Source organism: Rana temporaria, chromosome 10 (assembly GCF_905171775.1).
Source record: "Rana temporaria chromosome 10, aRanTem1.1, whole genome shotgun sequence".
Lineage (NCBI taxonomy): Eukaryota > Metazoa > Chordata > Amphibia > Anura > Ranidae > Rana > Rana temporaria.
Window position 1 is genome coordinate 124,425,459 of NC_053498.1, and position 27,519 is coordinate 124,452,977.

Consider the following 27,519-nt stretch of genomic DNA (forward strand, 5'->3'; position numbering starts at 1 on the left):
GTCCCTAAAATTTCCCGACGTGCATTGCGCTAAATGACGCAAGGACGTCATTGGTTTCGACGTTAACGTAAATGGCGTCCAGCGCCATTCACGGACGACTTACGCAAACGACGTGAAATTTAAAAATTTGACGCGGGAACGACGGCCATACTTAACATTGGTTAGACCACCTAGAGGGCATGCTTAGTTTTACGCAACATATCTCTACGGAAACAACGTAAATTTAGAGCGACTGGCAAAGCGGATGTTCGTGAATCTGCGTAACTAGTCATTTGCATATTCTACGCCGACCGCAATGGAATCGCCACCTAGCGGCCAGCCTAGAATTGCAGCCTAAGATCCGACGGTGTAAGTCACTTACACCTGTCGGATCTTAGGGCTATCTATGCGTAACCTGATTCTATGAATCAGGCGCATAGATACGACAATCGTATCTCAGAGATACGACGGCGTATCAGGAGATACGCCGTTGTATCTCTTTTGTGAATCTGGCCCTTTGTGTGCACCAAATGCCTCTGCAAACCCCGGTAATACCTTGAATAAGTAGCCATGACATCATCACATCACTATGCTGTACATAGCAAGTGCAGAGAGCATGGTTGTGGGAGGGGCTAAGCAGGCCCCACTCACTATAGGCTGCCTGCAGATAACTACAGGAAGGGGCAGAAACAAGACCAGTCACCCTGCACAAGGAGAGAGAGCAGCAGTGAGCGGTCTTTATTACAGGAAGCTCCTGCACAGAGGGAAAGTATCACACTTACTGCACAGATCCTAAAGAAATACACAAAGCAATCCTTGTGAATCTGGTTGGTAAATTTAGCTATACAACTGAAACAAATCATTCTATGCTAAGTAAGGAGCAATTTCTGAACTAGTCATTTGCCACTATTCGAACATGCCCCTAGGTAAGAATAGTTCTATCACAGCAGTTGCCAATGCAGTTACCAAATCTATATATGAAATGCCCTGGTAAACAAAAACGCAAAGATTTTAACACCGTCTAACCGTCGGCATATGTATATTCCATTTTTTGTGATGTTTATCTTTAATAATAATCATTCATTATGTTTTAATACATCTAACGTTTCTGCCTTTCCCCAGTGAAATGAAGGATACACATTTTTGGTACATGTTAGCAATGGAGTGAATGTGCGAGAATTCTAGCTGGCAAATAAGCAGCGCATTTTTGTGTAAGTCCTGGTAAACATATGGACCTGCAACAATGTAAGTGTCTTTTCCCTTTAGATAAATTAACTATGCAAAGTCTTATATGACGCGTTTGCTGCCTTTCCCCTCCTCTGCCTGCTCATCACCATCACAGGGGGGACAAAAAAAGCCCCAACACAAAGCCGTCTTCATTTCTGCAGCTCTCACATTTCCAGACGGCCTCATTCTGTAGTGTGGGTGCAGCTGGCAACCCCTCCTTCCCAGGCAATTACAGACCAGCCACCAACAGGTCTCTCCATTTTACTCTATTAAGCCCGGGAAAAAAATTGAACCTACTGCATGAAATCCAATTAGACAAAGACAAAACCAACGGAGAACCACCAGGCCAATCGCCGCCGTAAATTGCTCCTTTGACTTCCTTTTCTGGTTGGGGAAGCAGCCCAAAATGGCGAGCAGATGCCAGGCTCTGAATGTGGAAGCCTTTTGCTTAGTGACATGCACAACGGGGCGATTGCAGGCAATTATGTGGAGTAGAGGGGGGCGACAGGCGCAGCGGACCCTGAATGGGCCCGGTTGTCAGCGTCAATTTGGGATGACAAACTTTATTGTATGCGCCCGGAGTTCCTGTAGAAATTCTCACATTAATAACATATAATAGCTAGAATCGGCTATGAGGGAAGTCGTAATAATTAACATTATTAAAAGGCGACACAACAGTGCTTATGGCTGCTTAAGGCACAGCTCCAGGCAAACATGAAAAAGAATCATTTAGTCCACTTCATTTAAGGACCTAAAGTCAAAAGCGTGCTCTGCTTTAAATGGACAGAAAAGAATTACCTGTCTCGTTACCACAAAATACCAAGGTCACTGGTATCTTGTATACTCGCTCAAGGTCATGTGACTAATGCCATGGCAGCTATGCCTTCGGGTGCCAACTTCAGCCGTCCGTCATTGAAAATGATATGAACACGTGACATGATGGTGGCTTTTGTGACCCACATTCTGAACATCGCAAGATATCCTAATGATGAACGAATGCAGTTATGCCCACCTGAACCCACCAACACCACCCTCTGCTGGTCTCCTGTAAATATTATGAAAGCATATTCATAAATGTATAATGTATATGGGAAATGCTGCTTTTATAACTACGCAAAACTTGTGTGTATATTATATATTACACTTTACACCAAAGATCAAACTTGTGTATTACATTTCACAATGATGTCACCATAACATGTTTCAGGCATCAGGAGAGGTGGTTAATAAACTTACAGTTAAAGAAAAGGAAAGGAAGGACAATGTTAATGACTGGTGGTGGGGAGGCTTCAGAGCTGCACGCTCCGACTAGTGGTGTCACCCTACAGACTATATACAGTATGGTGGGCAAGGGGTGGAGGGGCAGTGGGAAATCTGCTCACAATGCTTTGTTTGGTTGGAGTTCCTCTCTATTGATTACAGTATATGAGAACGCATGAACACGATTGACTAGGAAAGCGGATCAATTTAAAGGACTTTCCAGCATTCTGGAAAATAAATACATCATTTATAACAATACTGATTGTTTAAAAAGGTGAAAATGCTCACCAAAATTTGTTTAAGCAAACTGAAATTAGATTGGACGCTGTGAACATACAGATATCGCTGTTTGCTTTACTACTAAATCCCCTTTTATTCTTTTTTTTTTTTTTTTTTTTTTTGGGGAGGACCGGAAACCACCATATAGTAAAGGAAGGTAGTATCGAGCTGCCTTTTGAATGTCAAGGCATGTTAAATGTTATATGTAAAGATTTTTTTTAAATAAAGTTTAATTATAAAAAAAAATCCCCTTTTATTCCTGGTAATTCTCTGGCACCCAGGTCTGCATCAAGGTGGGGTACCAACAAAGATCACCTGTCATCTGATCTCTGATTCATCACCTCCGCTCACATTGACCCTCCACTCCTAAACTATAAGAAACTGCGACCCATAAATTGCCTGACACAGAAGCTCAGTGAGATTGATCAGAAGAGGAGAGGGGAGAGAGGAATCAAAGCTTTGCCCGCCAATGACTGATTCCACGGGAAAACAACGGGCACATTTACATCAAATTCCACCCACTCCACCCTCTCCCGGCGGACCCCCCAGCTCAGCACACGCGTTAGCTCATTCTAGAGACGTATGGGTTTCTAATGGGAACTATAAGATCCTTGCTTCCGCTGGGGGAGCCAAGCTCAGACCGTCTGACCTTCTCAGCCTGGCTGGGAACGCACAGTGGGATCGCGGGTGGATGGAGGGTCTCTGGTACACAAGCCTTTTGCAGCCAGAGAGATGCCGAGTAATTGCAAGGGAAGTTAGTTCATCTGGTGTGTGTGGGGGGGGGGGAGCAGCAGGGCAACAGCAGATTTTTAACACTCTGACCTCTCAGATTGATTGTTATTTGGTCAGATTTATCATCTATGAGCACATGAGCTTTGGTGTCCAAAGCAGTCTCCGTGCCAGGGTCACCCCCCCCCCCCCTTCTTGGTCACCCCATTTACATAGAACATTTTCTTGTTCATAATGTCTTATAGACTTATATGAGGTGATGCCATCTCTATAAATATACAACAAAAGGCCTCTTTGCTCCAGCCTACTGCGCCCAACGGCATACCATGATTACTGGTTGCTTACACATTAGCTGAATTTCTTTTGCACAGTGTAGCCTGGCTTGTCACCCTTTGAACAGAACTTTGCCCCACACTTCACATTCCAAAAATTATTTTAAGCAACCTTCATGTGACCTTTAAATTTAATCAATAGTGTACAATCAAGTGTTTCTAAAGACAAAGGGCCAGATTCTCAGAAGAGTTACGACGTTGTATCTCAGGAAACACCGTCGTATCTCTGTTTCTGAGCCCGGGTATCTATGCGTCTGATTCTTAGAATCATTTTCGCATAGATACGCCGTAGTTCCGACAGGTGTAAGTCACTTACACTGTCGGATCTTAAATGTAGTTCGCCGCCTGCCGCTAGGTGGCGTTTACGTTCAGGTCTCATTTGTTTATGCAAATGAGCCTGATACGCCGATTCCCGAACGAATTCGCGTTGCGTAGCTGTCGTTTACTTGTTTGCGTAAGCGTAAGGTTACCCCTGCTATATGAGGGGTAACCTTACGCCAGTCCGCCGTATGCCATGTTAAGTATGGCGTCGGGTCCGCGTCGTCTTTTCCCGTCGGGTACGTCGTTTTTGAATACGACTTTACGTCAATGACGCACACGTCGGCGTCATTGACTTTTTCCGTCGAGAACTGGAGCATGCGCACTGGGCTATTTTAAGCCCGGCGCATGCGCAGTTCGATCGGCACGGGGGCGCGCTTAATTTAAATACAAGCCGCCCCCTTTGAATTACGCGGGGATACGCCGGGCCTTTTACACTACGCCGCCGCAAACTACGGAGCAAGTGCTTGAGGAATACGGCGCTTGCTCCAGTAAGTTGCGGCGGCGTAGTGTAAATGGCTTACGCTACGCCGCCGCACAATCTTAGAGAATCTGGCCCAAAATGTATATTATAGTGCCAACATGGCACTATAATACCACACGTATGCTGCCATGGATTGGTGCCAGGAAGGGAAAGTTATGGTAAGTGTTTGATACAAATTTATTTTAGTTTTGGACAGAGCTGGGAAGGGTTTTTATTGGCTCATGCTGGGGACGTTCTCTCGGCTGACTGTTGTCACTGAGACAGAGTGATGAGAAATCCAAAATGTTACAGAAAGTAAAGGAGAAGCTTTCAACTGAGAGAATTTTCTGGTGACAGCTAAAAGGGCATTTCCCCTCACTATGGAGAGATTTCTTTACACTTCTGGTTTTGTCCCTGAGGACAGGAAGCGAGGAGAAATCCCCCAATGGGACACAGGTAGCAAAAGAGAACTTGACATTGGTTCAAATCATTCTCTAGGGGCTTGTTCATACTTGCAGTGTTGCCCAACGCAAGAACGAGGCAATATGCTTTATGTCTTATAGCTCCAGTTCACTCCAACATGCTGCATTGGTGTGCACTGAAAGTAAATAAATGTGAAGCAATATCCCTGTTTTATGCAAAAGTTTGCTGAAAATACATAAGGGGGTATAGAGGTGTGCAAAGGGTTAACATGCTCACACACCTTTTAGCCACATGATGTGTTTTGTATATAAGTATACTGTGTGTGTGTGTATATATATATATATATATATATATATATATATATATATATATATATATATATATATATATATATATATATATATAGTTATATGCTGTTTGGATTTGAAAACAGACATCTCTTTATTTGTATCGCTGAATAAAAATAGTACACGTTGCGTTTTTGCACAGCGCATTCCAATCGTTATGCTCTATGGCACATAGATTTACATAAAAATGTTTTTGCTAAAAAAAAATAAGAAAAAAAAATACACTAAACAATGCATTGCCGCTCACACTGCATGCATTTACACCGCACATCGCATTATATGCATGACAACAAGCGCTGCATAATGTGGATGAGCCCTAAAACTAAACAAAAATGTTTCAGCTTGAGATATACCTTCACACAAAACAAACAGATCCCAAGTTCCATTGCTCAGGACAGTGGTGGGATTTCGAGTCACAACCATCAGTCACCATGTGGTCCAATAACTTCCCAACCAATCAGGGTCATAGAGAATGGGATCACATCGGTTCGCAGCGTGTTATGAGAACATGTCACAGAACTCACACAGCTTCAATATGGTTCAGATCACAACACCTCTCTGGAGTCAACATCAAATCCTGAGATGTATGTACATTACTTGTTACAAAGCCCTGAAAACCCCTCATCCCTCCTTCCCGTGTTATCTGGGCGATCATTGTAGATATCCCCTTTCATACATCGCGGAAGGTTTTGAAACTCTGGGTCTCAGGAGAAAATGATAACAAAATCAGAACAGCGTTTCCACACTGGTACAGAGGGATGCATGGATACATTCCTATAGGTAACACTTCAGGTTATTCATTCATTCTGTCTCCTGGCGTCAACATCAAACTAAACGCGATTCCAGGCAGCCTGCCTATGACTTGCCTCAAGAAGACAGGTTTAATCTTGCCGTTTCTTTATTGATGTGCAAAATAACAGCCAGAGATGCAGAACCTGACAGTTGTGTGTTATTAGATTGGTGGCCAGCCATTGCTGAAAGTGAGGGGCCCCCGGAGCCCAACATTGAGTTGAGTGCCTAAAAGTTCTAAGCAGGGGCACCACACCGGGCCAAAATCTTCTGTGAGGGACCACGGGGGTCATCCACAGAAGGACATGTAGAAATAACATACAGGGAATCCTTCTTCGATACCAACATCATCCCTTCTTATGTGGCCATCCAGTGTCTCCACTACACAAACAGGGTCGTGCGTGGTGAAAGGGGCAAGCTTGTGTTTGTGTAGCCAGCACGGCTGAATGACAAGGGACGTTGATGGTTAAAGCAAGTAATTAGGTCCTATTACACCAAATGGACAAATAACAAGACACCGGCCATGGATTTTTTTTAACCCCACTGTGAGCGCTCTGCATGAAGAGCCATCGTTCGGTTAGAGATGGCCGAGTAGGCTGCAGGGAGCTGGGATGAAGGACGTGATTCTCTCTGCCCAAATAAGCAGCGGTGTTGCTGGAGCAGGCAGTGCTTGGCTTCTGCCTGCCCGTTTAAGCATCCTTTTCTTCTCAGAAATCCGGTCCTTTTCCCAGCTTTCCTGGCACCCATTCAGGGTTGCCAACCGCCAGTAAATTTATTGACAGTTTGTAAAAAATCTGTGATTTTTTTTTTTACAACTGCCAGTAAATATCAGGGGCTGATCATTTCATGCTGTGTTGACTTTTTAAGTGTAAACCAAGCAAATTAGTTTGTTATAGGTATTGTCAGTGTTTCCATATCATGTTTATACTGTTCAAATATTCACTGTGTTAGTTTTTAATAGGAGTTTAATTTCTCAGGTTGGCAGTGAAAAAATGTGCTCCGCCATTAAATTGTCCATGTTTTGTCAGTAAAAAATGCTACAGGAGGTTGGCAACCCTGCACCTGTTACCATGCCCTGCAGATGCCTCCAAATACCTATCAGACATTATATCTCTCTCTTGGAACCCCTCTGCCACCCCATGTCCGAAATCCTTTGTCAGCAGCCATCTCCTGGCGTCGTTAACTTGGCATCATCTCTAGAACTTCTCCCTGACCCCCTGAACTCTTTACTTTTCAATTCCAGTCCCTGAGACCCATCAATCTAAGTCAACACATAACTACACAGCTTGTCAACAAGTAGCATCTTATTTTCAGGCAGATCACCCTCCATGCACCCTTTGCTCCTTCAGCTCCTGAAAGTTCACTTTCTTCTTCAGCCTGCCACCCTCTCATGGCTACGAAGCCTGGCACCTACAGCAATGTTCTCCAGCATGCTGCTGCTGCTGCCCCCCTCCATTGGCATGCAGCGTACGTAGCGGCCTTCCTTCCCCCCCTTTGGGCAGATTTCTGCTCCCTGTGCAGGTTTTTAGCTGAAATTCCAACAGGTGACACCACCTCATCCATCCACGACACAGCCCCCTGTTCCTCGTCAGCCAGAAGACATCAGCAGCTTGCACCTTTTTAATTTGTCTCGCCATGCATTTCTAGCAAACTTGAGGACCGGGCACGGCAAGACAGAGCTGTCGGTGGATAGAATTGGAACCGTTTGGGTACAAAAGCAACATCCAAATTTGATTCCTCAACAGCAGATGGTAGATGCCACACGGCCAACATCCTTCTGTAACCTCCGGAGCTGGAGGAGACACCTGCACAGGGAGGCAGAGGACACACCAGCATACACACATCAGCTCCCGAAAGCTTGCCGTAACTCTAAACTGCACAAGGTCACCCCCTGCCGTAACCCCCGGCAAGGCACAGAGCCAAGCAAGACGCCCTCATCCAGCAGTTCACTTTGAAACAAAGTAAAGGATGAATTTTTTTTTCTCCTACCTCTGCTGAGCAGGATACAAGTGAGCAGCAGCAGTTCCAGCCGGCAAGGCTTCATCCCCAGCAGCATCACCGCGGACACAAGAGAACAATGTCGGATTCAGCCGTTCCCCCCCTGCACCGGGAGGGGGGTTATTGGTCCCTGGATCGTTGCAGCGCTTGGCTCAGATTGCATCCAGCCTCGGCGGCTCTTGAGCAGCACAAACACACTGACTGTGCAGCAGCAGCATCTTCTCTCCTGTGTGTGGCTGCCTCAGCTCTGAGCACCTCCCTCCCTCCTCTAGGCAGAGACAGAGGCAGAGCTGAAATTACTCAGTGCTGAGCGTTTAGGAGCGATCTCACTTTCTGGGGGCCGATTCACTAAAGGATAGGCATTTACGCTGGCAACACCCAACCAAGCAAACGACGACGAACATACGCACCATGTATTAGAGCCTCTTGCGAAAAAAATGCCACGTTTATAGTCATGTAGCATTTTTTGTTTTGGTCGTTATTTTTTTTTTTTAACGGTGCACCGTTGTCTGTAGGACAATGTACGAAGATCCGTAATGCTAAAAAAAATAAATAATTTTTTTTTCATGTGAGCGCAGTAATTTACGCAAGTACACACAAGCATATATGCGTAAATTGAAACATTTGCCGCTAAAGGAGGATGAAGAATTTGACACATGCACACATTTGCGTGCCTGTACGTGTGCATACGCAAGGGGCCAGATCCACAAAAATGGGCGTATATTTAGGCGGGCGTAGCGCATCTCATATGCGCTACGCCGCCGTAAATCAGAGTGGCTCCTAGGGTATCCACAAAGAACTTGCTGCCATATGCGTGCCGGCGTAACGTAAATCTGCCGGCGTAAGCCCGCGTAATTCAAAGTAGGCTTGGAGTGGGCGTGTTGTATGGTAATCTGGTATGACCCCACGTAATTGACGCTTTTTACGAATGGCGCATGCGCCGTCCGTGAACGTATCCCAGTGAGCATGCTCCTAAATCACGTCGCAAATAGTCAATGCTTTCGACGTGAACGTAATTTACGCAAAGCCCCATTCGCGAACGACTTACGCAAATAATGTAAAATTTTCAAAATTCGACGCGGGAACGACGTCCATATTTAACATTGGCTATGCCTCATATAGCAGGAGTAACGTTACGCCTTACGCAAACGACGTAAAAAAATCCGCCGGGCGCACGTACGTTTCTGAATCGGCGTATCCAGCTCATTTGCATATTATACGCTGAAATCGACAGAAGCGCCACCTAGCGGCCAGCGTAAATATGCACCCTAAGATACGTAGGCGCAGGAGACTTAATTTAAGCGTATCTGGTTTCCAGAATACGCTTAAATTTACGACAGCATAGATTCAGAGTTACGCCGGCGTATCTACTGATACGCCGGCGTAACTCTACGTGAATCTAGCCCAAGGTCTTTAAGCCCTCGTTCACATTGAATGCAGCTTTGAAATCAAGGAACGTTACCTGAAATCGCACAATTTCAAAGCTGCGTGTCAGTGTGACTTTAAGTGTGACTTTGAAGACGTCTGCCCGGCTTCATACACAGATGTCTATGCAAGTCGCACTCGAAATCGCCAAAAGGGGCTTAAGCAGTTCCGCACTCTAGAAAAAAAAAAAAAAAAAAGTCAGCAGCTACAAATACTGTAGCTACTGACTTTTATTAAAAGGACACTTGCCCGTCCACAAAACCAAAGCCGTTCTCACCTGGGCTAGTTCTTCATTAGTCTTCGGATCTCAGGCGCAAGCATCTTTAGCGTTGTAGCCAGCTTCCTACTGTGCATGTGCGAGAAGCGTTGCGCTTTGTGAATGGCCCCATAGCCTTCTGTGGCCTGTGACGTGTCCCAGAAAGCTGCAGGTGAAGAGAATGGTTGCCAACGTCTGCTTGGATCACCTTGGCAAAACTAGGTACCCGCCCCCCCCCCCCCCCAAAAAAAATGATATGCCAAATGTTATATAGGCATACAGTAAAACCTTGGATTAAGAGTAACTTGGTTTGAGAGCATGTTGATATACAAGCGATGTCTTGATATAAGAATAGTGTCATGTCACAACAGAGTATAAAATAGAAGAGGCGCCTCTAAGTGTAGCAATATGGTTACATTTAATGAAGGTACAACATTTAGAAACCCACATGGTTGATGATTAAAACAGGCACATCTAAGTATGCAGGCATCCGGGATAAAGCTGTCCACATAGACCATTCTCCTAACCGCCATTGATGTCGTCCCTTCCACAAGTGATTCAAGCCTCGCTTTCAGATCGCTCTACTGCAGGGTAGTCTTCCTGGTCACAATTGCAGTATGGTCTATGTGGACAGCTTTATCCCGGATCCCTGCATACTTAGATGTGTCTCTTTTAATCATCAACCATGTGAGTTGCTAAATGTTGTACCTTAATTAAATGTAACCATATTACTACACTTAGAGCAGGGATATGCAATTAGCAATTAGCGGACCTCCAGCTGTTGCAGAACTACAAATCCCATGAGGCATAAAAAGACTGACAACCACAAGCATGAGGCAGAGGTCTGCTAATTGCATATCCCTGACTTAGAGGCACCTCTCTTCTCTTTTACACTCTGTAGCTCCTGCTGGATTTTGCTTCTAATCCCCTTGTGGAGGCTTTCATTTGTGGATGGACATTTTATAATCTTTTTATATGGACTATAAAAGGAAGGATTTATGAATAAATGGTTGTGGAACGAATCATCTGAGTTTCCATTATTTCTTACGCAAAATTTGCTTTGGACTACAAGCATGCTACCGGAACGAATAATGCTCACAATCCAAGGTTTTACTGTATTTGGTTGAAGTTCCACTTTAACCACTTGCCGACTGGCTCACACTGTTATACGTCAGCAAAGTGGCACGGGTGCTCAAAATCATGTACCTGTACGTCGGCCCTTTAAGAGCTGCCAGAGGCACGTGCGCATGCCCGCTGAACAACGGGGGACCCGATGCGCATGGCCGGTGGGTGCGATCGCCGCCAGCCATGCGTGATTGAGCGCCAGCACGGGGATTTGAGTGTGTACACATAAATCCCTGTGCTGTCAGAGGAGAGGGGACAAATTGTGCGTTTCTACAAAGTAGAAACAGCGATCTGTCATATCTCCTAGTTAGTCCCATCCTCCCACAGTTGGAACACAGTGAGGGGACACACGGTTCACCCCTTCATTGCCAGTGACATTTATACAGTATATTTTTATAGCACTGATAAATGCCAATGGTCCCAAAAATGTGTCAAAAGTGTCCGATTTGTCCGCCACAATGTTGCAGTCATGAAAATGCCATAAATCTATCCGTTATTTTGTAGACGCTATAACTTTTGTGCAAACCAATCAATATACACTTATTGCGATTTTTCTTTTTTTTACCAAATGTAGAAGAATACATATTGGCCTAAACTGAGGAAGAGTTTTTTTTTTATATATATATTTTTGGGTGATATTTATTATAGCAGAAAGTAAAATATATATATATATTTTTAAATTGTCGCTCTTTTTTTTTTGTTTATAGCGCAAAAAATAAAAACCGCAGAGGTGATCAAATACCACCAAAATAAAGCTCTGTCTGTGGGGAAAAATGGACGTCAATTTTGTTTTAGGTACAGCGTCGCACGAATCGCAAAAAAGGCTTGGTCAGGAAAGGGGTAAATCCTTCCGGGGCTGAAGTGGTTAAGAAACATATTGGAAGGGTTTATATTTAGCAATTATAGATATTTTTCCTCTATGGAACATAACTTGTATTTTTTACTCATGATTTTTCTGCTAGCCTCTGCCAACAAGATCCTGCAAACAAGGATCAGCAAGTTATTACATCTGTGTGCAAAAGGCTGTAGTATTTATTACCAAGTGTGATTTTCTATAGATTGTACTATTATAGCGTCTGAATGTATGCCAGCCAAGCTGCGTCACGTCTAAAATAACAATGTTATTATCTGGAATGTAACTGCCGTTATAGATTTTGAAAAGTCTGTACTAAAAAAGTCCATCAGGTGTGCTTGGCTATTATTAAAAGAGACAAAAAAATAAAACAAAACAAAAAAATAAGAAAACAAAATGCTTATCTCTAAAAAAAAAAAGCCCCAGTGAGCCACACACGGAGGGGTATTATAAAGCACGAGCGCGGGTCTATATGCATACACAGAAGTTCAATCACCACCGTACAAGATTATATCTGCTGGAGCTTGGAATAGAGATTCCAGTGATAAATAACTGTACATCATACCAGTGCATATGACAGAATGACATATTGGATTTTATTTCACATGCTGTTCAGGTTGGTACATGTGCATTTCATTGCGTGGCGAAACGGTCTCATTTTTTTTTTGTTTTTTTAGGACAACTATGGCCTACTTCAGAAATAAATATTGCTTCCCTTCATAAAAATAAAATGATTAAATACAGACAGTGCCGATCCTGACCTCCCTGGGGCCCTGGGGGGGGGGCTGCTGAAAATGACAAAATTCAAGTTGAGAAGCGGGGGGCGCTGCCGACAGTGACATGTCACATTAAATAAAATGGGGGGGGGGGGGGTGTTCTGCTGCTGACGAAAGTTACATCTTACATTAAAGTGAGAAGCGGGGGGTGCTGACTTCTTACCTCTTCTCCCACGCAGCCAGCCAGTTGAGAAGCAGGGTGAGGGGCCAAAAAAGACTTCTCACCAGGCGGGGCCTCTAGTTATTTGGGGGGCCCTCCGCAGCTTTGTGGGGCCATAAGCGGCTTGCATAGTGAGCCTATAGGACGGCTCGGCCCTGAATACAGTAATATATAAATTAAATATATACAGTACTGTGCAAAAGCTATAGACAGATGTGAAAAATGGTGTAAATTAAGAATGCTTTCAGAAATAAAAGTATTAAATAGTTTATTTTTATCAATTAACAAAATGGAAAGTAAATGTACGGAAGAGAAATATGAATCAAATCAATATTTGGTGTGACCTTCCTTTGCCTTCAAAATGGCATAAATTCTTTAATTCTTCTAAGTAACTTTGCATTTTTGAAGGAGCTTGGTAGGTAGGACTTGGAGACTTCAAGACTCCATGATGTGGGGGCAAACCATCAATTCTTGGTCTCCTTGTTCTTCTTTACTCTGAAGATAGTTCTTAATGACATTGGCTGTATGTTTGGGGTCGTTGTCCTGCTGCAGAATAAATTTGGGGCCAATCGCACATCTCCCTGATGGTATGGCATGATGGATATGTACTGTATCTGCCTGTATTTCCCAGCATTGAGAACACCATTGATCCTGACCAAATCTCCAACTCTATTTGCACAAACGCAGCCCCAAACTTGCAAGTAATCTCCACCGTGCTTCACTGTTGCCTGCAGACATGCATTATTGTACCGCTCTCCAGCCCTTTGGCGAGTTAACTGCCTCCTGCTACAGACAAATATTTCACATTTTGACTCATCAGTCCAGAGCACCTGCTGCCATATCTTTGCACCCAGTTCCTATGTTTTTGTGCAAAGTCACTTAGCCTTGTTTCCACATAGGAGGCATTGCTTTTTGTCCACAATTCTTCCATGAAGACCACTTCTGGCCAGGCTTCTCTGGACAGTAGATGGGTGTACCTGGGTCCCATTGGTTTCTGCCAGTTCAGTGCTGATGACACTCCGCACATCTTCTGATGTCGAAGTGAAGTAAGCATGATGTGTCTTTCATCTGTTGCATTAAGTTTCCTTGGCTGGCCACTGCATCTACAGTCCTCAGTGTTGGCCAATTTTTTGTGCTTCTTCAAAAGAGTTTGAACAGGACATCTTGAAACCCCAGTCTGCTTTAAAAATGTTGCCTGGGAGAGACCTTGCTGATGAAGTATAACTAACTACCTTGTGTGCTCAATCTAGCCATGGTGTATGACATGTATCCTAAAACTGTGCTCTACACTTTCATCTTTAGTAGCAGAGTTTGGCTGTTCCTCACTCAGTTTTAAGCCTCCTGCACAGCTGTTTCAGTTAATGAATGTGTTTTAACCTATGAATGACATTGATTATCATTAGCACCTGCTTGGTATTATTGGTTACTCATACACCTGACCCTACAAAACTCCTGACTTTGTACAAGTGTACAAAGTGTTCAAGTGTAAGAATTAATGCTGGGTTGAAGCCAAAGAGTAGTCATACCAAATGTTGACTTGATTTAGATTTGTCTTCTTACTTTGCATTTTGTATATTGCTAAAAATAAACAATGAAAATATATAATTTTGAAAGCATTCTTACTTTACAGAATGTCTTCACACCTGCCTAAAATATTTACACAGTACTGTAAATGTAATATATATGAATGTGAATAAAAAAATTATAATTTTAATAAAAAAATAAATGAATAATATATAATTGAAGTAAACAATAAGGAGTTTCTAAGACATACTAATGTTTACTTTATTCTGTGGCCACGCGATCTTCTGCCTCACCGGTTGCGGTTGTGAAGACTAGCCTGTTGCAACTACTTTGGATGCTCCAGCTAGCCTTGCTGCTGGCTGGTTGTTGCAGGACTGCAGATTAGGCTGAGTATTGGTGCGAGTCAGTTACTTAATTTTTCAAAAAGATCTATAGCTTGGACTTGGTTTTCGAAATAGAAATGGAATGTCTCTCAATGTTCATACTTTTTTCAGTTTGGGGGTTTTTTATTGTCTCTTTTTTTTCCACGTTCTTTTTCTATTTTTTTCCACTCCAATAGCTGGATTCAGGTAGGGGCGTGCATCTTTGCGGCGGCGTAGCGTATCGTATTTACACTATGCCGCCGTAAGTCAGAGAGGCAAATACTGTATTCACAAAGTACTTGCCTCCTAAGTTACGGCGGCGTATCGTGATTAGGCCGGCGTAAGCGCGCCAAATTCAAATGAGGACGTGGGGGGCGTGTTTTATGCATATTAACTGTGACCTGACGTGATTGATGTTTTTTACGAATGGCGCATGCGCCGTCCATGTACATATCCTAGTGTGAATTGCCCCCAAGTACGCCGCAAGGACGTATTGGTTTTCGACGTGGACGTAAATTACATCCAGCCCTATTCACGGACGACTTACGCAAACAACGTAAAATTTTCAAATTTCGACGCGGGAACGATGGCCATACTTAAGATTGACTAGTCCAGCTATTTGATGGAATAACTTTACGCCTGAAAATGCCTTACGTAAACGGCGTATCTTTACTGCGACGGGCGCACGTACGTTCGTGAATAGGCGTATCTAGTGATTTACATATTCTACACCGAACTCAATGGAAGCGCCACCTAGCGGCCAGCCTAAATATTGCACCCTAAGATACGACGGCGCAGGCTGTCGTATCTTAGCTAGGTTTAAGTGTATCTCAGTTTGGACGGTGCAGATTCCGAGTTAGGTCGGCGTATCTACTGATACGCCGGCCTAACTCTCTCTGAATCCACCTACAAGATTCTAACTGTTCATATTGCACTTTTGCTAGTTTGAAAAACATGTTGTGAATTAGAGAGAAGGGTAAGTCCAATGATGATATGTTATCTGTAGGTCCTTATTATCACCCCCTGGGAGTGTTCACACTTTGGAAATTATATATATATATATATATATATATATATATATATATATGTAGAAGTGAGGTTTAGCTGCCCTAACATTCCAGTATCCACTAGGCACAGAAATATCAGTTTTACATGGACTATTCCTTTAAGATAAGGAAGCTGTAAAGAGATGTGAAATTAATTACGGTACATACCAGGCACAATAATTGCAGCAACACACTCTCCAGCATCCACCTAAAACTGAAATGTGTGTCTTGGTGGAGCTGGCTGCTCAAGGTGAATTAGCCCAGTACTGTGACTAGAATTTTTTTACCGGTAAGGTGCACGCATATATACCGCGGCAGGGCAGCCCGGCTGTGCAAAATCACGTACCTGTACGTGATTTTGTGCACGCAATCTGGGGTGTGCCGCCAGAGAGCCTCTACTGCTGTGATTGAACATAGCGGTAGCCAATCAGCGGATCCCACGGCCGTGATGGCTATCGGGAACCGCCGATCGTTTGGAGGAAAGGCAGAATGGCGGTCTGCCTATGTAAAGAAGGCAGACCACGGTTCTATCAGGGAGTAAAAGAGAGATCTTGTGTTTCTGCTAAGAAACATGGATCTCTCTTTTTGTCCAGTGCATTCTCTCCCCCCCCCCCTCTCACAGTTACAAAGCACTCCCTAGAAGCACACTTAACCCCTTGCTCGCCCCTGGTGTTAACCCCCTCCCTGCTAGTTCTATTTGTACAGTGACGGTACATTTTTTTAGCACTGGTCTCTGTATTGGTGTCACTGGTCCCCAAAAAGTGTCAGATTTATCCGCCACAATGTTGCAATCCCATTAAAAAAAATCACTGATCGCCTCCATTACTAGTAGAAACAATAAACAAATATAAAAAGTCCATAAATCTATCCCGTGGTTTGTAGATGTTTTAACTTTTGCGCAAACCAATCAATACACGCTTATTGGGATTTTTCTTACCAAAAATATGTACCAGAATACATATTGGTCTAAATTGATGACGACATTTGATTTTAATCCCTATGTTTCATAGCAGAAAGTAAAAAAAATATTAAAAGAATTAAAAATTGTCGGTCTTTTTTTGTTTATAGCGCAAAAAATAAAACCACAGAGGTAATGAAATACCACCAAAAGAAAGCTCAATTTGTGGGAATAAAAGGACATACATTTTATGTGGGTACAGCGTCATGAGATCGCGCAATTGTTAAAGCAACGCAGTGCTGTATCACAAAAATGGTCAGGAAGGGGGGTAAAACCTTCCCAGGACTGAAGTGGTTAACAGTTTGTAAAAACTGAATATAAGAGGTGAATTATGATGTGCACGGTCCCCTCTGGAAGCAGGGACTTCCTGAGACTGCAGAGCCAGACATCGTTCCTGGAAATCACGATCAGCCGGCCACTATAAATGACATTTTAGAGGAATACTAGAGGGAAAAAACATTAAGAACATTTATATATTTTATCTGGCTCTTCTGCACATAGGACACTCACAAAACTCAAGGTCACAGGAAGCTTTTTATATCCATCTCTCCACTCTAAAATAGATTTTATCCTAACATTATTAATAAAAGCTTTATTTAACAATCCAGAGCAGCCAATCGGCACCCATTATTTGCTCTCTACAACTTTGGTTGCTACAGGTTACTGCTCTCTGAATATCACTCTCCACCAGCTGTTTAAATAAACCCCTTACTTCTTTGTTCATCCTGAGAAGGCAGTTACGGTATGTTATTTTTTTATCCGTGTGCTTCCCTTTTGCATCCACTAGGGGCACACTTCCAGGCTTTGTGCCTCACATACTGTACAAATCTGCTTCATTTTGCTGCTTTTCTTATATTTCTGATTCATGTTAAGCTTGCCATCAGTTTTTTTTCCCTCACAGTCTTACAGACAATAAAATATTGGTATTAATCTACATGGAATCCTAACACAAAAATAGTTAAATTTTTTTTTATAGAAACACTAGTGAATCTGCGGATGACAGATTTTAGAATATTATTATTATACAGGATTTATATAGCGCCAACTGCTTGCGCAGCGCTTTACAACATCGTGGAAGACAGTACAATTACAATACAATTCAATTCAAGTGGGGACAGAGGGCCCTGCTCGTTAGAGCTTACAATCTAGAAGAGATTGTCAAGTGGAAGGGTAGTAGCTGTAAGGGATGATCAGATGGACAAAACAAAAATACAGTTGTTAGGTGTGGGTAGGATAGGCTTCCCTGAAGAGGAGGGTTTTCAGGGATCGTCTACTCTAAAAGCTAATAGAGAAGGAGATAGACGGACAGATTGGGGTAAGGAGTTCCATAGGCTTGAAGAGCCTCTGGAAAAGTCCTGGAGACGAGAATAGGAGCGGGTGATTAGAGAGCAGGAAGTCTTGAGAACAATGAAGAGAACAATCAGGTTGGTATTGTGAGACTAGGTCAGTGATGTGAGTTGTGGATGGCTTTGAAGGTAGTTCTTAGTATTTTGAATTTAATAGGCTCGGAATCAGAGATAGAAACATTGAATGTCGGTGGGAATAAGGCTCATGGAATTTGAAGCTTATTCAGGACAGTTTGTGTGTTTTCATTAGTTTTTTTTGCTGCGACCACGGCTACGGGCCAAAAAACATATCCCCCCTGCAGTCTATACATGTATTCTTCATTACAGTGGCTGAGGGGCAGGTACGTTTGTTTGTATCAGTTGTATACATTGTGGGCTAGATTCAGATAGGTTAGCGGATCTTTAGATTCGCGTAACCTATCTGATTTACGTTACGCCGCCGCAATTTTTTGAGGCAAGTGCTTTATTCAGAAAGCACTTGCCTCTAAAGTTGCTGCGGCATATCGTAAATCCCCCGGCGGAATTCAAATTCCGCGGCTAGGGGGCGTGTACAATTTAAATCGGGTGCGTCCCCGCGCCGATCGAACAGCGCATGCGCCGTCCGCAAATTTTCCCAGCGTGCATTGCTCCAAATGACGTCGCAAGGACGTCATTGGTTTCGACGTTAACGTAAATTACGTCCGGCCGTATTCGCGAACGACTTACGCAAACAACGTAAAAAATTCGAAACTCGGCGCGGGAACGACGGCCATACTTAACATAGGATACGCCGCACTTACCCCTCCTATAGCAGGGGTAACTTTTCGCCGGAAAAAGCCGAACGCAAACGACGTAAAAAAAAAGCGCCGGGCGGTCGTTCGTTTCTGAATCGGCGTAAATGCTCATTTGCATATTCGACGCGTAAAAGATACGGAAGCGCCACCTAGCGGCCGGCCTGGAATTGCAGCCTAAGATCCGACGGTGTAAGTCACTTACACCTGTCGGATCTTAGGCATATCTATGCGTAACCTGATTCTATGAATCAGGCGCATAGATACGACGGCCGGACTCAGAGATACGACGTTGTATCTTCTTTCTGAATCTGGCCCAGTGTATGTATCAGTTGTATCAATATTGTTTGTATCAATTGTATCAATATCGCATCAATTTGCTCAAAGTAGCTGATGTACCTTTCTGTGCATCAGGCTTTGTGGGGTTTTTTAACAGCGAGTTTTGCCACAAGTTGTTTGAGCAATAAACGTGTATTTTTTTGCCACATTTGGTGTGCCCATGACATTCATGAAACCCCTAAAGTGTAGCTTTAACAATTTGGTTATTCTCCAGAACAAATCCATAAACATTTAAAAGGGGAAGCTCCACTTATCTGCCTACTCTCCTCCTCCACTGCCACATTTGACACATTTTTGGGGGGGGGGGGGTACCTGGTTTGACAGGTGCCGCCTGCTCCCACTTCCGGCTGAGTTTGCCGTGCCATCTTTTAAGCGGTGCATTGTGGGCGGTTTTAACCCTTTCTCGGCCGCTAGTGGGGGTTAAATGCGCCCCGCTAGTGGCCAAAATGCGCCACAAATCCACCCATAGCGTAGACGGTAAAAATAGCGGCATTTTACCGCCGACGCTATGGGCGGCTCAGTGTGAAAGGGGTCTAAGGGAGAAGTCCAGTCTGAGCTTTTTTTAGGCTGGGCTTTTCCTAAGGACCACTGGAGTGCAATTTGATTTGCACTCCTGTGACCCGTTTTCAGCGGAGATCGGTCTGAAGTCCGCTCTCTACTGACATCAACAGGATCAGTCCAGGCACCGCGTCATCCTGACTGGATACGCCAGCTGCCTGGACTGATGGCAGTCTCAGGCTCTCAGTGAGCCACTGAGACGGCTGCTCCCCATCCCTCCACAGCTCAGCGCTCCAATGAGCGTGGAGGAGCAGAGCAGGAGAGATGCTGACTGACGGTCAGCAGCTCTCCGCTCAGGGAGGTGAGAGAACCTAAGCCATCGGGGGGGGTTGCTTGATGGCTCGGTTCTCAGTGCAGAGGTGCTGGAGGACAGCTGCAGCATCTTTTCGGCCTCCTTGTAACATTCTCTGTGAGCAGCCAAACTTTGACCCCCCACCCCCCCTCACTTCCATTTGTTTGGAATAATGAGATCATTTAGGTCCGGGACAACAAGGTCTGGGACAAGGTCATTTAGTGCTCAGGTGGAAGAAGCCAAACTGCCTCCCCCTCACATGATGTGCGCACCTGGTTGCCTTTTGTAGCTGTGATCTCACTCCCAGCTGCCAGCACACTTTCAACTCCACTGCACAGCTCCAGGCCCACCGTTAGGGTTTCATGTGTACCCCAAAGTACACAGTAATGTCATTGGACCTCCCTGCTGTGTGTTCTTTGCCTGTGTCAGTCTCCTTGCACTGGCTGAAATGAGCGCTGGACCAGCGAGAGGCAAAACAAATAGAAGAGCACACATGAGGTGAGGAAGGAACAGCTTGCTACATGGTGCCTCCCCTCCTCATATGAAAACACTGTGTGTGGGAAAGCTGCCACCCCTCCTGCCTACCACCATGTGTCGTCCTTTGCAGAGGGCATCCTATCTGATTTAAAGTGAACTTTGCTGACTTGCAGAATCCAAACACAATAACTGCAAATATCCAGAAGTGTCCCAAGACACTGCGCTGGTCTTATAGGTGAGGCAGAATACACACTGTACATACAGCTGGGGAAGTGTTCTCTTGCTCGGAATCAGCCACTGAAATTATCTTATGATCACACTAAAAACCCTTCCTATATGGAGGGGATCAGCTGCACCTTACCTTGTGATCATTGAGATTCTGCAACATCTCTTTCAGAGGAGGTCTTGATCTCCACTTCTTGGCTCTCCCCTTCTTTGTTACCCTGGCCAGACCTTTCCTGAGCCTGGGCACTTATCCCTGGGAGTCCAGCACTGCTCTTTCTGCCACCCCTCTGCCCCAAAATCTATAATCTTGCTTTCAAATTCTCCCTACACATTGCAGCTCGCTTAGATTGCGTTGTCCGGGAAGGCTATAGTAGGCACACACAGCTCCCCCCCCCCACACACCTGTACACACACAGCTCCTTCCCCCACACCTGTACACACACACCCCCCCCCCCACACCTGTACACACACAGCTCATTCCCCCACACCTGTACACACACAGCCCCCCCCACACCTGTACACACACACACAGCCCCCCCCCCACACCTGCACACACACACAGCCCCCCCCCCACACCTGCACACACACACAGCCCCCCCCCACACCTGCACACACACACAGCCCCCCACACCTGTACACACACAGCCCCCCACACCTGTACACACACAGCCCCCCACACCTGTACACACACAGCCTTCCACACCTACACAGCTCCTACCCCCACACCTGTACACACACAGCTCCTCCCCCACACCTGTACACACACAAATACCCCCCCCACGCACACACACCTGTACACACACAGCCCCCCACACCTGTACACACACAGCTCCTTCCCCCACACCTGTACACACACACAGCCCCCCCCACACCTGCACACACACACAGCCCCCAACACCTGTACACGCACAGCCCCCCACACCTGTACACACACAGCCCTGTACACACACAGCCTTCCACACCTACACAGCTCCTACCCCCACACCTGTACACACACAGCTCCTCCCCCACACCTGTACACACACAAATACCCCCCCCCCATGCACACACACCTGTACACACACAGCCCCCCACACCTGTACACACACAGCTCCTTCCCCCACACCTGTACACACACACAGCCCCCCCCCACACCTGTACACACACACAGCCCCCCACACCTGTACACACACACAGCCCCCCCACACCTGTACACACACAGCCCCCCATACCTGTACACACACACAGCCCCCCACACCTGTACACACACAGCCCCCCACACCTGTACACACACAGCTCCTTCCCCCACACCTGTACACACACACAGCCCCCCCCACACCTGCACACACACACACAGCCCCCACACCTGTACATGTACAGCCCCCCACACCTGTACACACACAGCCCCCCACACCTGTACACACACAGCCTCCCACACCTACACAGCTCCTACCCCCTGTACACACACACAGCTCCTCCCCCACACCTGTACATACACAAATACCCCCCCCCCACACAACTGTACACACACAGCCCCCCACACCTGTACACACATAGCCCCCCCACACCTGTACACACAGAGCTCCTTCCCCCACACCTGTACACACACACAGCCCCTCCCCCACACCTGTACACACACACACAGACCCCCACACCTGTACACACACACAGCCCCCCACACCTGTACACACTTGGCTCCTTCCCCCACACCTGTACACACACACAGCCCCCCCACACCTGCACACATACACAGCCCCCCACACCTGTACATGCACAGCCCCCACACCTGTACACACACAGCCCCCCACACCTGTACACACACAGCCTCCCACACACCTGCACACACACCTGTACACACAGCCCCCACATTTGTGTACACACAGCCCCCCTGCCACGAAGTCGGCACTGCACAGCGCTAATCACAAGCAGTGAGACATTTCTCGATCTCTGCACCCGCGGATTGGGAAAATGTCTCACTGCTTGTGATTAGTTCTGTGCAGTGCCGACTTCCTGGTGGGCTCTTCACGTGCGGATTGCGAACCCACCTGTGCTCATCCTTACTGTACACACACATCTCTTCCCCACATACCTGTACACACACAGTTCTCTACACACACAGCCCCCACACACACCTGTACACACACAGCCCCCACACACACCTGTACACACACAGCTCCCACACACCTGTACACACACAGCTCCAACACACCTGTACAAACACAGCTCCTCCCACACACCTGTAAACACACATAGAGCTCCAGACTCTATACACACACAGCCCCCACACACATCTGTACACACACAGCCCCCACACACATCTGTACACACACAGCCCCCACACACACACAGCCCCCACATACACACCTGTACACACACACAGACCTCCACACACCTGTACACACACAGCTCCCTACCACACACCTGTACACACACAGCTCTTCCCATACACACTTATATGTGTAGTTTCCCCACACACACCTGTACACATTTAGCCCCCCCCCCACACACACCTGTACCCACTTAGTCCCCCCCCACACACCTGTACACACTCGGCCCCCCTCACAGACATCTGTATACACAGCTCCAGTCCCCCACACAAACAGCCCTCTCCTTTCTTCCTTTCTTCAGGTGATCTTCCTAGTCTCAGCTCTTTTTTCCACATGTCACACAGAGAACACCTTTACACACACACACAGCCCCCACACACCCTTTACACACAAGACCCTCCACACACTGTACACACACAGCTCCTCCCCACACACACACACACACACACCTGTACCCACTTAGCCCCCCCCCCCACACGAACACCTGTACACACTCAGCCCCCCACACATACCTGTATTCACTCAGCCCCCCTCACAGACATTTGTATACACAGCACCAGCCCCCTCCTTTCTTCACCACACAGCCCCTACTTTAAGGTGACCAGATTTATTAAATGAAATCCGGGGACATATTTCTTCTTTACTAGTAATGGCAACAATCAGCGACTCTCTGCCCGTCGCCGCCCGCCTCACAGCCTCTCAAGTCTTACTCTTCGGGCCCCGGGTACTACTGGATGGGGAGCGGAGGAAGATCACTCTTCCAGGGAAGGCAAGGAGATAGGCAGGTGGCAGAAGAACATGCGAAGGGGAGCTGAATGGGCACCCGAAACTGAAGAAATATTCCCATCCGACCAGCACATGATCATCAGAAAGGGGCACAGATAATGGGAAAAATACAACCCCCCTATGCTAGTAGGCACGGCGGAGCAGGGGTGTGTAATTCTAATTTTTTTTTTTTTAATTCTGCACTGATTGTCTTTGAAATTGCCCCTGCCCCCTATTAAATCCAATCTGGGGACAAAACCAGGGACAGACTTGGTCCGGGGACAGTGTCCTCAATCAGGGGACTGTCCCCTGAAACTGGGGATGTCTGGTCACCCTACCCTACTTGTATAGGTGATCTACCTAGTCCCAGCTCTTGTTTGCACATGTCACAGCTGAGACACAGAGAAGATCTGTAACCAATCACAGTAGAGAACACAGGGAGCATATACACAAGGAATACACATGCAGTAAATGGCCAGAGGTGGCAGTAATGAGCCCAATGTGAGCTCAATGAACAGAGCAACCGCTGACTCCTCTTCTGTAGTGAATGTATAGGGAAGGACAGGGCAGCCACACTGCACCCTTAAACCTGCATGAAAACAATGCACCAGAGGCAGCTGCCTCTTCCTCTGCCTAGTCCCGGGCCTACATGTTTGTTGCCGTCTCGTGGACTGCTCTAATGCACATTACATTTCTTATCGCCCATGGTCCCTAGTCTATCTCAGGAGCAGGTAGGGTTGCCACCTTTTCTTCAAGCCAAACCCGAACACTTTAGCAGCCTGGGACCCCTTTGTGTTCCCCAAGAAGAGGAGTATTGCGGTGCGCATAGCATGCTGCTGCAAACAATGGGTATGGCCACATTTCTGACCCTACCCCCCAGTGATGCCAAACCTGCCCCCAGACAGCTGCCCAAAGCTCCTGTTTAGCAACAAATTTGTGTGTGACTATCTTGGTTACTTGGGGAGACACATCCTGGTCTGAATCATGTGTCCGGGTCTCAGTCTGCCTGAAACCTGGACACATGAATCAAAACCCAGACTGTCTGGGTGAATCCCAGACAGGTGGCAACCCTAGCAGCAGGGCCAGGACAAGGGGTGGGCAGGGAGGACAATTGCACTGGGCGCAGTGAAGCAAAGGAGCAAAAAATGGACACAGTGTGGTACACCCATTCTACAGCATATATTAATAGTGAAGAAGGGGAAGCAATTCTGCATCCTGACCCTATCCCGTTACTGCTCAGAAGTGGGGATGAGCTCTGGTGTGCTCACACACTCCACGTGCAGAGCACGCCAGGAAGTCTGCACAGGGCAGCGCTAATCACAGGCAGGGAGACATTGTCCCGATGCGCGGCTGCAGAGATCGGGAAATGTCTCACTAACTGTGATTAGCGCAGCGACGTGCCGACTTCCTGGCGGGCTCTGCACGTGGAGTCTGCTAGCAGGGATGGACTGGCCATTGGGACTACAGGGAGTTTCCCGGTGGGCCGATGGCTCAGTGGGCCGGCTTTAGTGACAGCAGACCGCCGCCCCCCTCCGCTCCTCTGTCTCTCCCTCCCCGCAGAGCTCACCTCCTCTCCCTCCCCGCAGTGCTCACCTGGGGGGAACAGAGAAGCAGGGGAAGGACCAGAGGAGCAGGGGGGACAGAGGAGCATGGGGGAGGGGACAGACAGCTGACTCAGCTATGGCCTGAGAGTTTCTCACTTCTGCCTAATCTTGTCCCATGGGGGGGGGGGGGCACCGAACTGATTATTTTCCCCGGGTGAAATAATGTCTAGCTTCCCCACTGGTACTGCCTATAAGAGTACCAGTGCCAGCCGTTCTACTCTAATAAAGTAGAATGGCTGGCGAAGGGGGAGAGGGGGCTTGGGTGGCCGGGGGGGTGCGGGAGTTGTCCGGCCGCCATGGGAGAGACCTGTCAAAGTGGGCCAGTCTGGATGAAGTCCGGGGCCAAATTTCTGTCCCAGTCCAGCCCTGACTGCGAGCACACCGGAACTCATCCCTACTCAGAAGTGAGGAAGAGAGGGTGGCTACGCTCCTACATACAGTGGGATCATGGGGAATGACAGTAGCCACTCTGTAACAGGAAGTTGAATCACAGCGGGAAAAAAATGAATAAAAGTTTAATTTCACTTTAAGTCAGACGTATTACATATGCTCTTGGATGTTATTCCTTTTGAGTCGAGTAAAGTCCTTACTTCGTTATTTAGGTTCTGATGAAGGGGGGAGTTTAGGCCCTCAGAATGCATTGTGTGTTTTATGTAATTGAATTGTGAACAACTAAAAGTAACTTGGACTCATCTTCTGGTTTTGGCACTCCTTTCTATATTTCTATGGTCTCAGTCCATTAACAAACACCTTATTATATTTCTATTTATAAGAGGGTATTGTGTTTGGATATGTTACCTTAGTCACGCTTCCTTTACGATGAGCACAGATGGTAGCCGCCACGCCGCGCACAAGCCTTTGTGACATTACACTATTTATCTAATATAAAAACATAAGCCGTTATCTCCATTTACAGGATCACATAAATCATACTACAAGCTGAAGAGTTTGTCGGAGATAAAAATATATATAATTTTTTAGAAGTGGCGTTTCGGTTTCTGCGGCGGCGACATATATCCGCCTGATTGCAGTGGAGTAGATTTATCAAGTGCCTTCTGGGGTAAATTCAGCTGTGGGTAATGTATGAACAGATTTGTGTTTTTTGTCGGTGACCTGTGCGTCTGTAGATGATGGCCACGGCAGCGGTCAAGTGCCAGGAGCGACCTTACTGAGCACAGAGCACAGGCCTCTGGGAGATGTACTGATGAGGCCTGGCATGCTGATTTTTATCCAGAATCACTTTCTTCTTTCAGATTGGCTGATTCACTTATGTGGCCATACACTATACAATGTGGTTGTGCAATTTCTGTTAAAACTCCTTTTATTTTCCCGAAAATGTATAATATGCAGACAAACCTAATCCATTTTTTTAAACTTGTATCCAGTCAGGTAGGCCTTTAGGTCTTCCTCATACCTGCGCATCAAGTTAACGTGTTTTTTTTTTTGGTGCATTTCTCACGTGACAGCATAAGGCAAATGCGACAAACTTTGTGCGTTTTGGCGCATTTTTTGCACCAATAACAATTATTGGCAGCATAAGCACTGAGGGCCAGATTCTCGTATACTGGCATAAAACTATGCGGGCGTAACGTATCTCGTTTACGCTACGCGGCCGCAAGTTTTACGGGCAATCGCTTGATTCACAAAGCACTTGCCTGTAAAGTTGCGGCGGTGTATCGTAAATCCTTTGGCGCAAGCCCGCCTAATTCAAATGATCCAGGTAGGGGGCGTGGATCATTTAAATTAGGCGCGTTCCCGGGCCGATCGTACGGCGCATGCGCCGTCCCTAAAATTTCCCGACGTGCATAGCGCTAAATGACGTCGCAAGGACGTCATTGGTTTCAACGTTAACGTAAATGGCGTCCAGCGCCATTCACGGACGACTTACGCAAACGACGTACATTTTTAAATTTCGACACGGGAACGACAGCCATACTTAACATTGGTTGCCCCTCATATAGCAGGGGCAACTTTACTCGTCACAAATGCTACGGAAACGTTGTAAATTCACTGCGTCGACCGCGCGTACGTTCGGGAATCTCGTGTAAATAGCTAATTTGCATAGACGACGTAGCGGCAGGAAAAAAATATGGAATCTAAGATCTGACAGCGTAAGAGCCTTACGCCTGTCAGATCTAATGGATATCTATGCATAACTGATTCTAAGAATCAGTCGCATAGATACGCCGGGCCAGATTAGGACTTACG

The 27,519-nt window shown here is 46.2% G+C and overlaps 1 protein-coding gene across 2 annotated transcripts in view; it reads right to left on the minus strand.

Annotated features, from left to right (window-relative positions):
- The window catches only part of KIRREL3 (kirre like nephrin family adhesion molecule 3), a 1,042,107-nt gene extending 1,033,711 nt beyond the window's left edge, over positions 1-8,396 (minus strand). The window contains exon 1 of one of the 2 annotated variants that reach the window (XM_040326200.1): positions 8,136-8,396. In XM_040326200.1, coding sequence (XP_040182134.1) covers positions 8,136-8,202 — 67 coding nt within the window. In that variant the 5' untranslated portion in view covers positions 8,203-8,396. The remainder of the gene's footprint in view (positions 1-8,135) is intronic. The other variant, XM_040326201.1, reaches the window with a different exon arrangement.
- Positions 8,397-27,519: the final 19,123 nt, after the last annotated feature.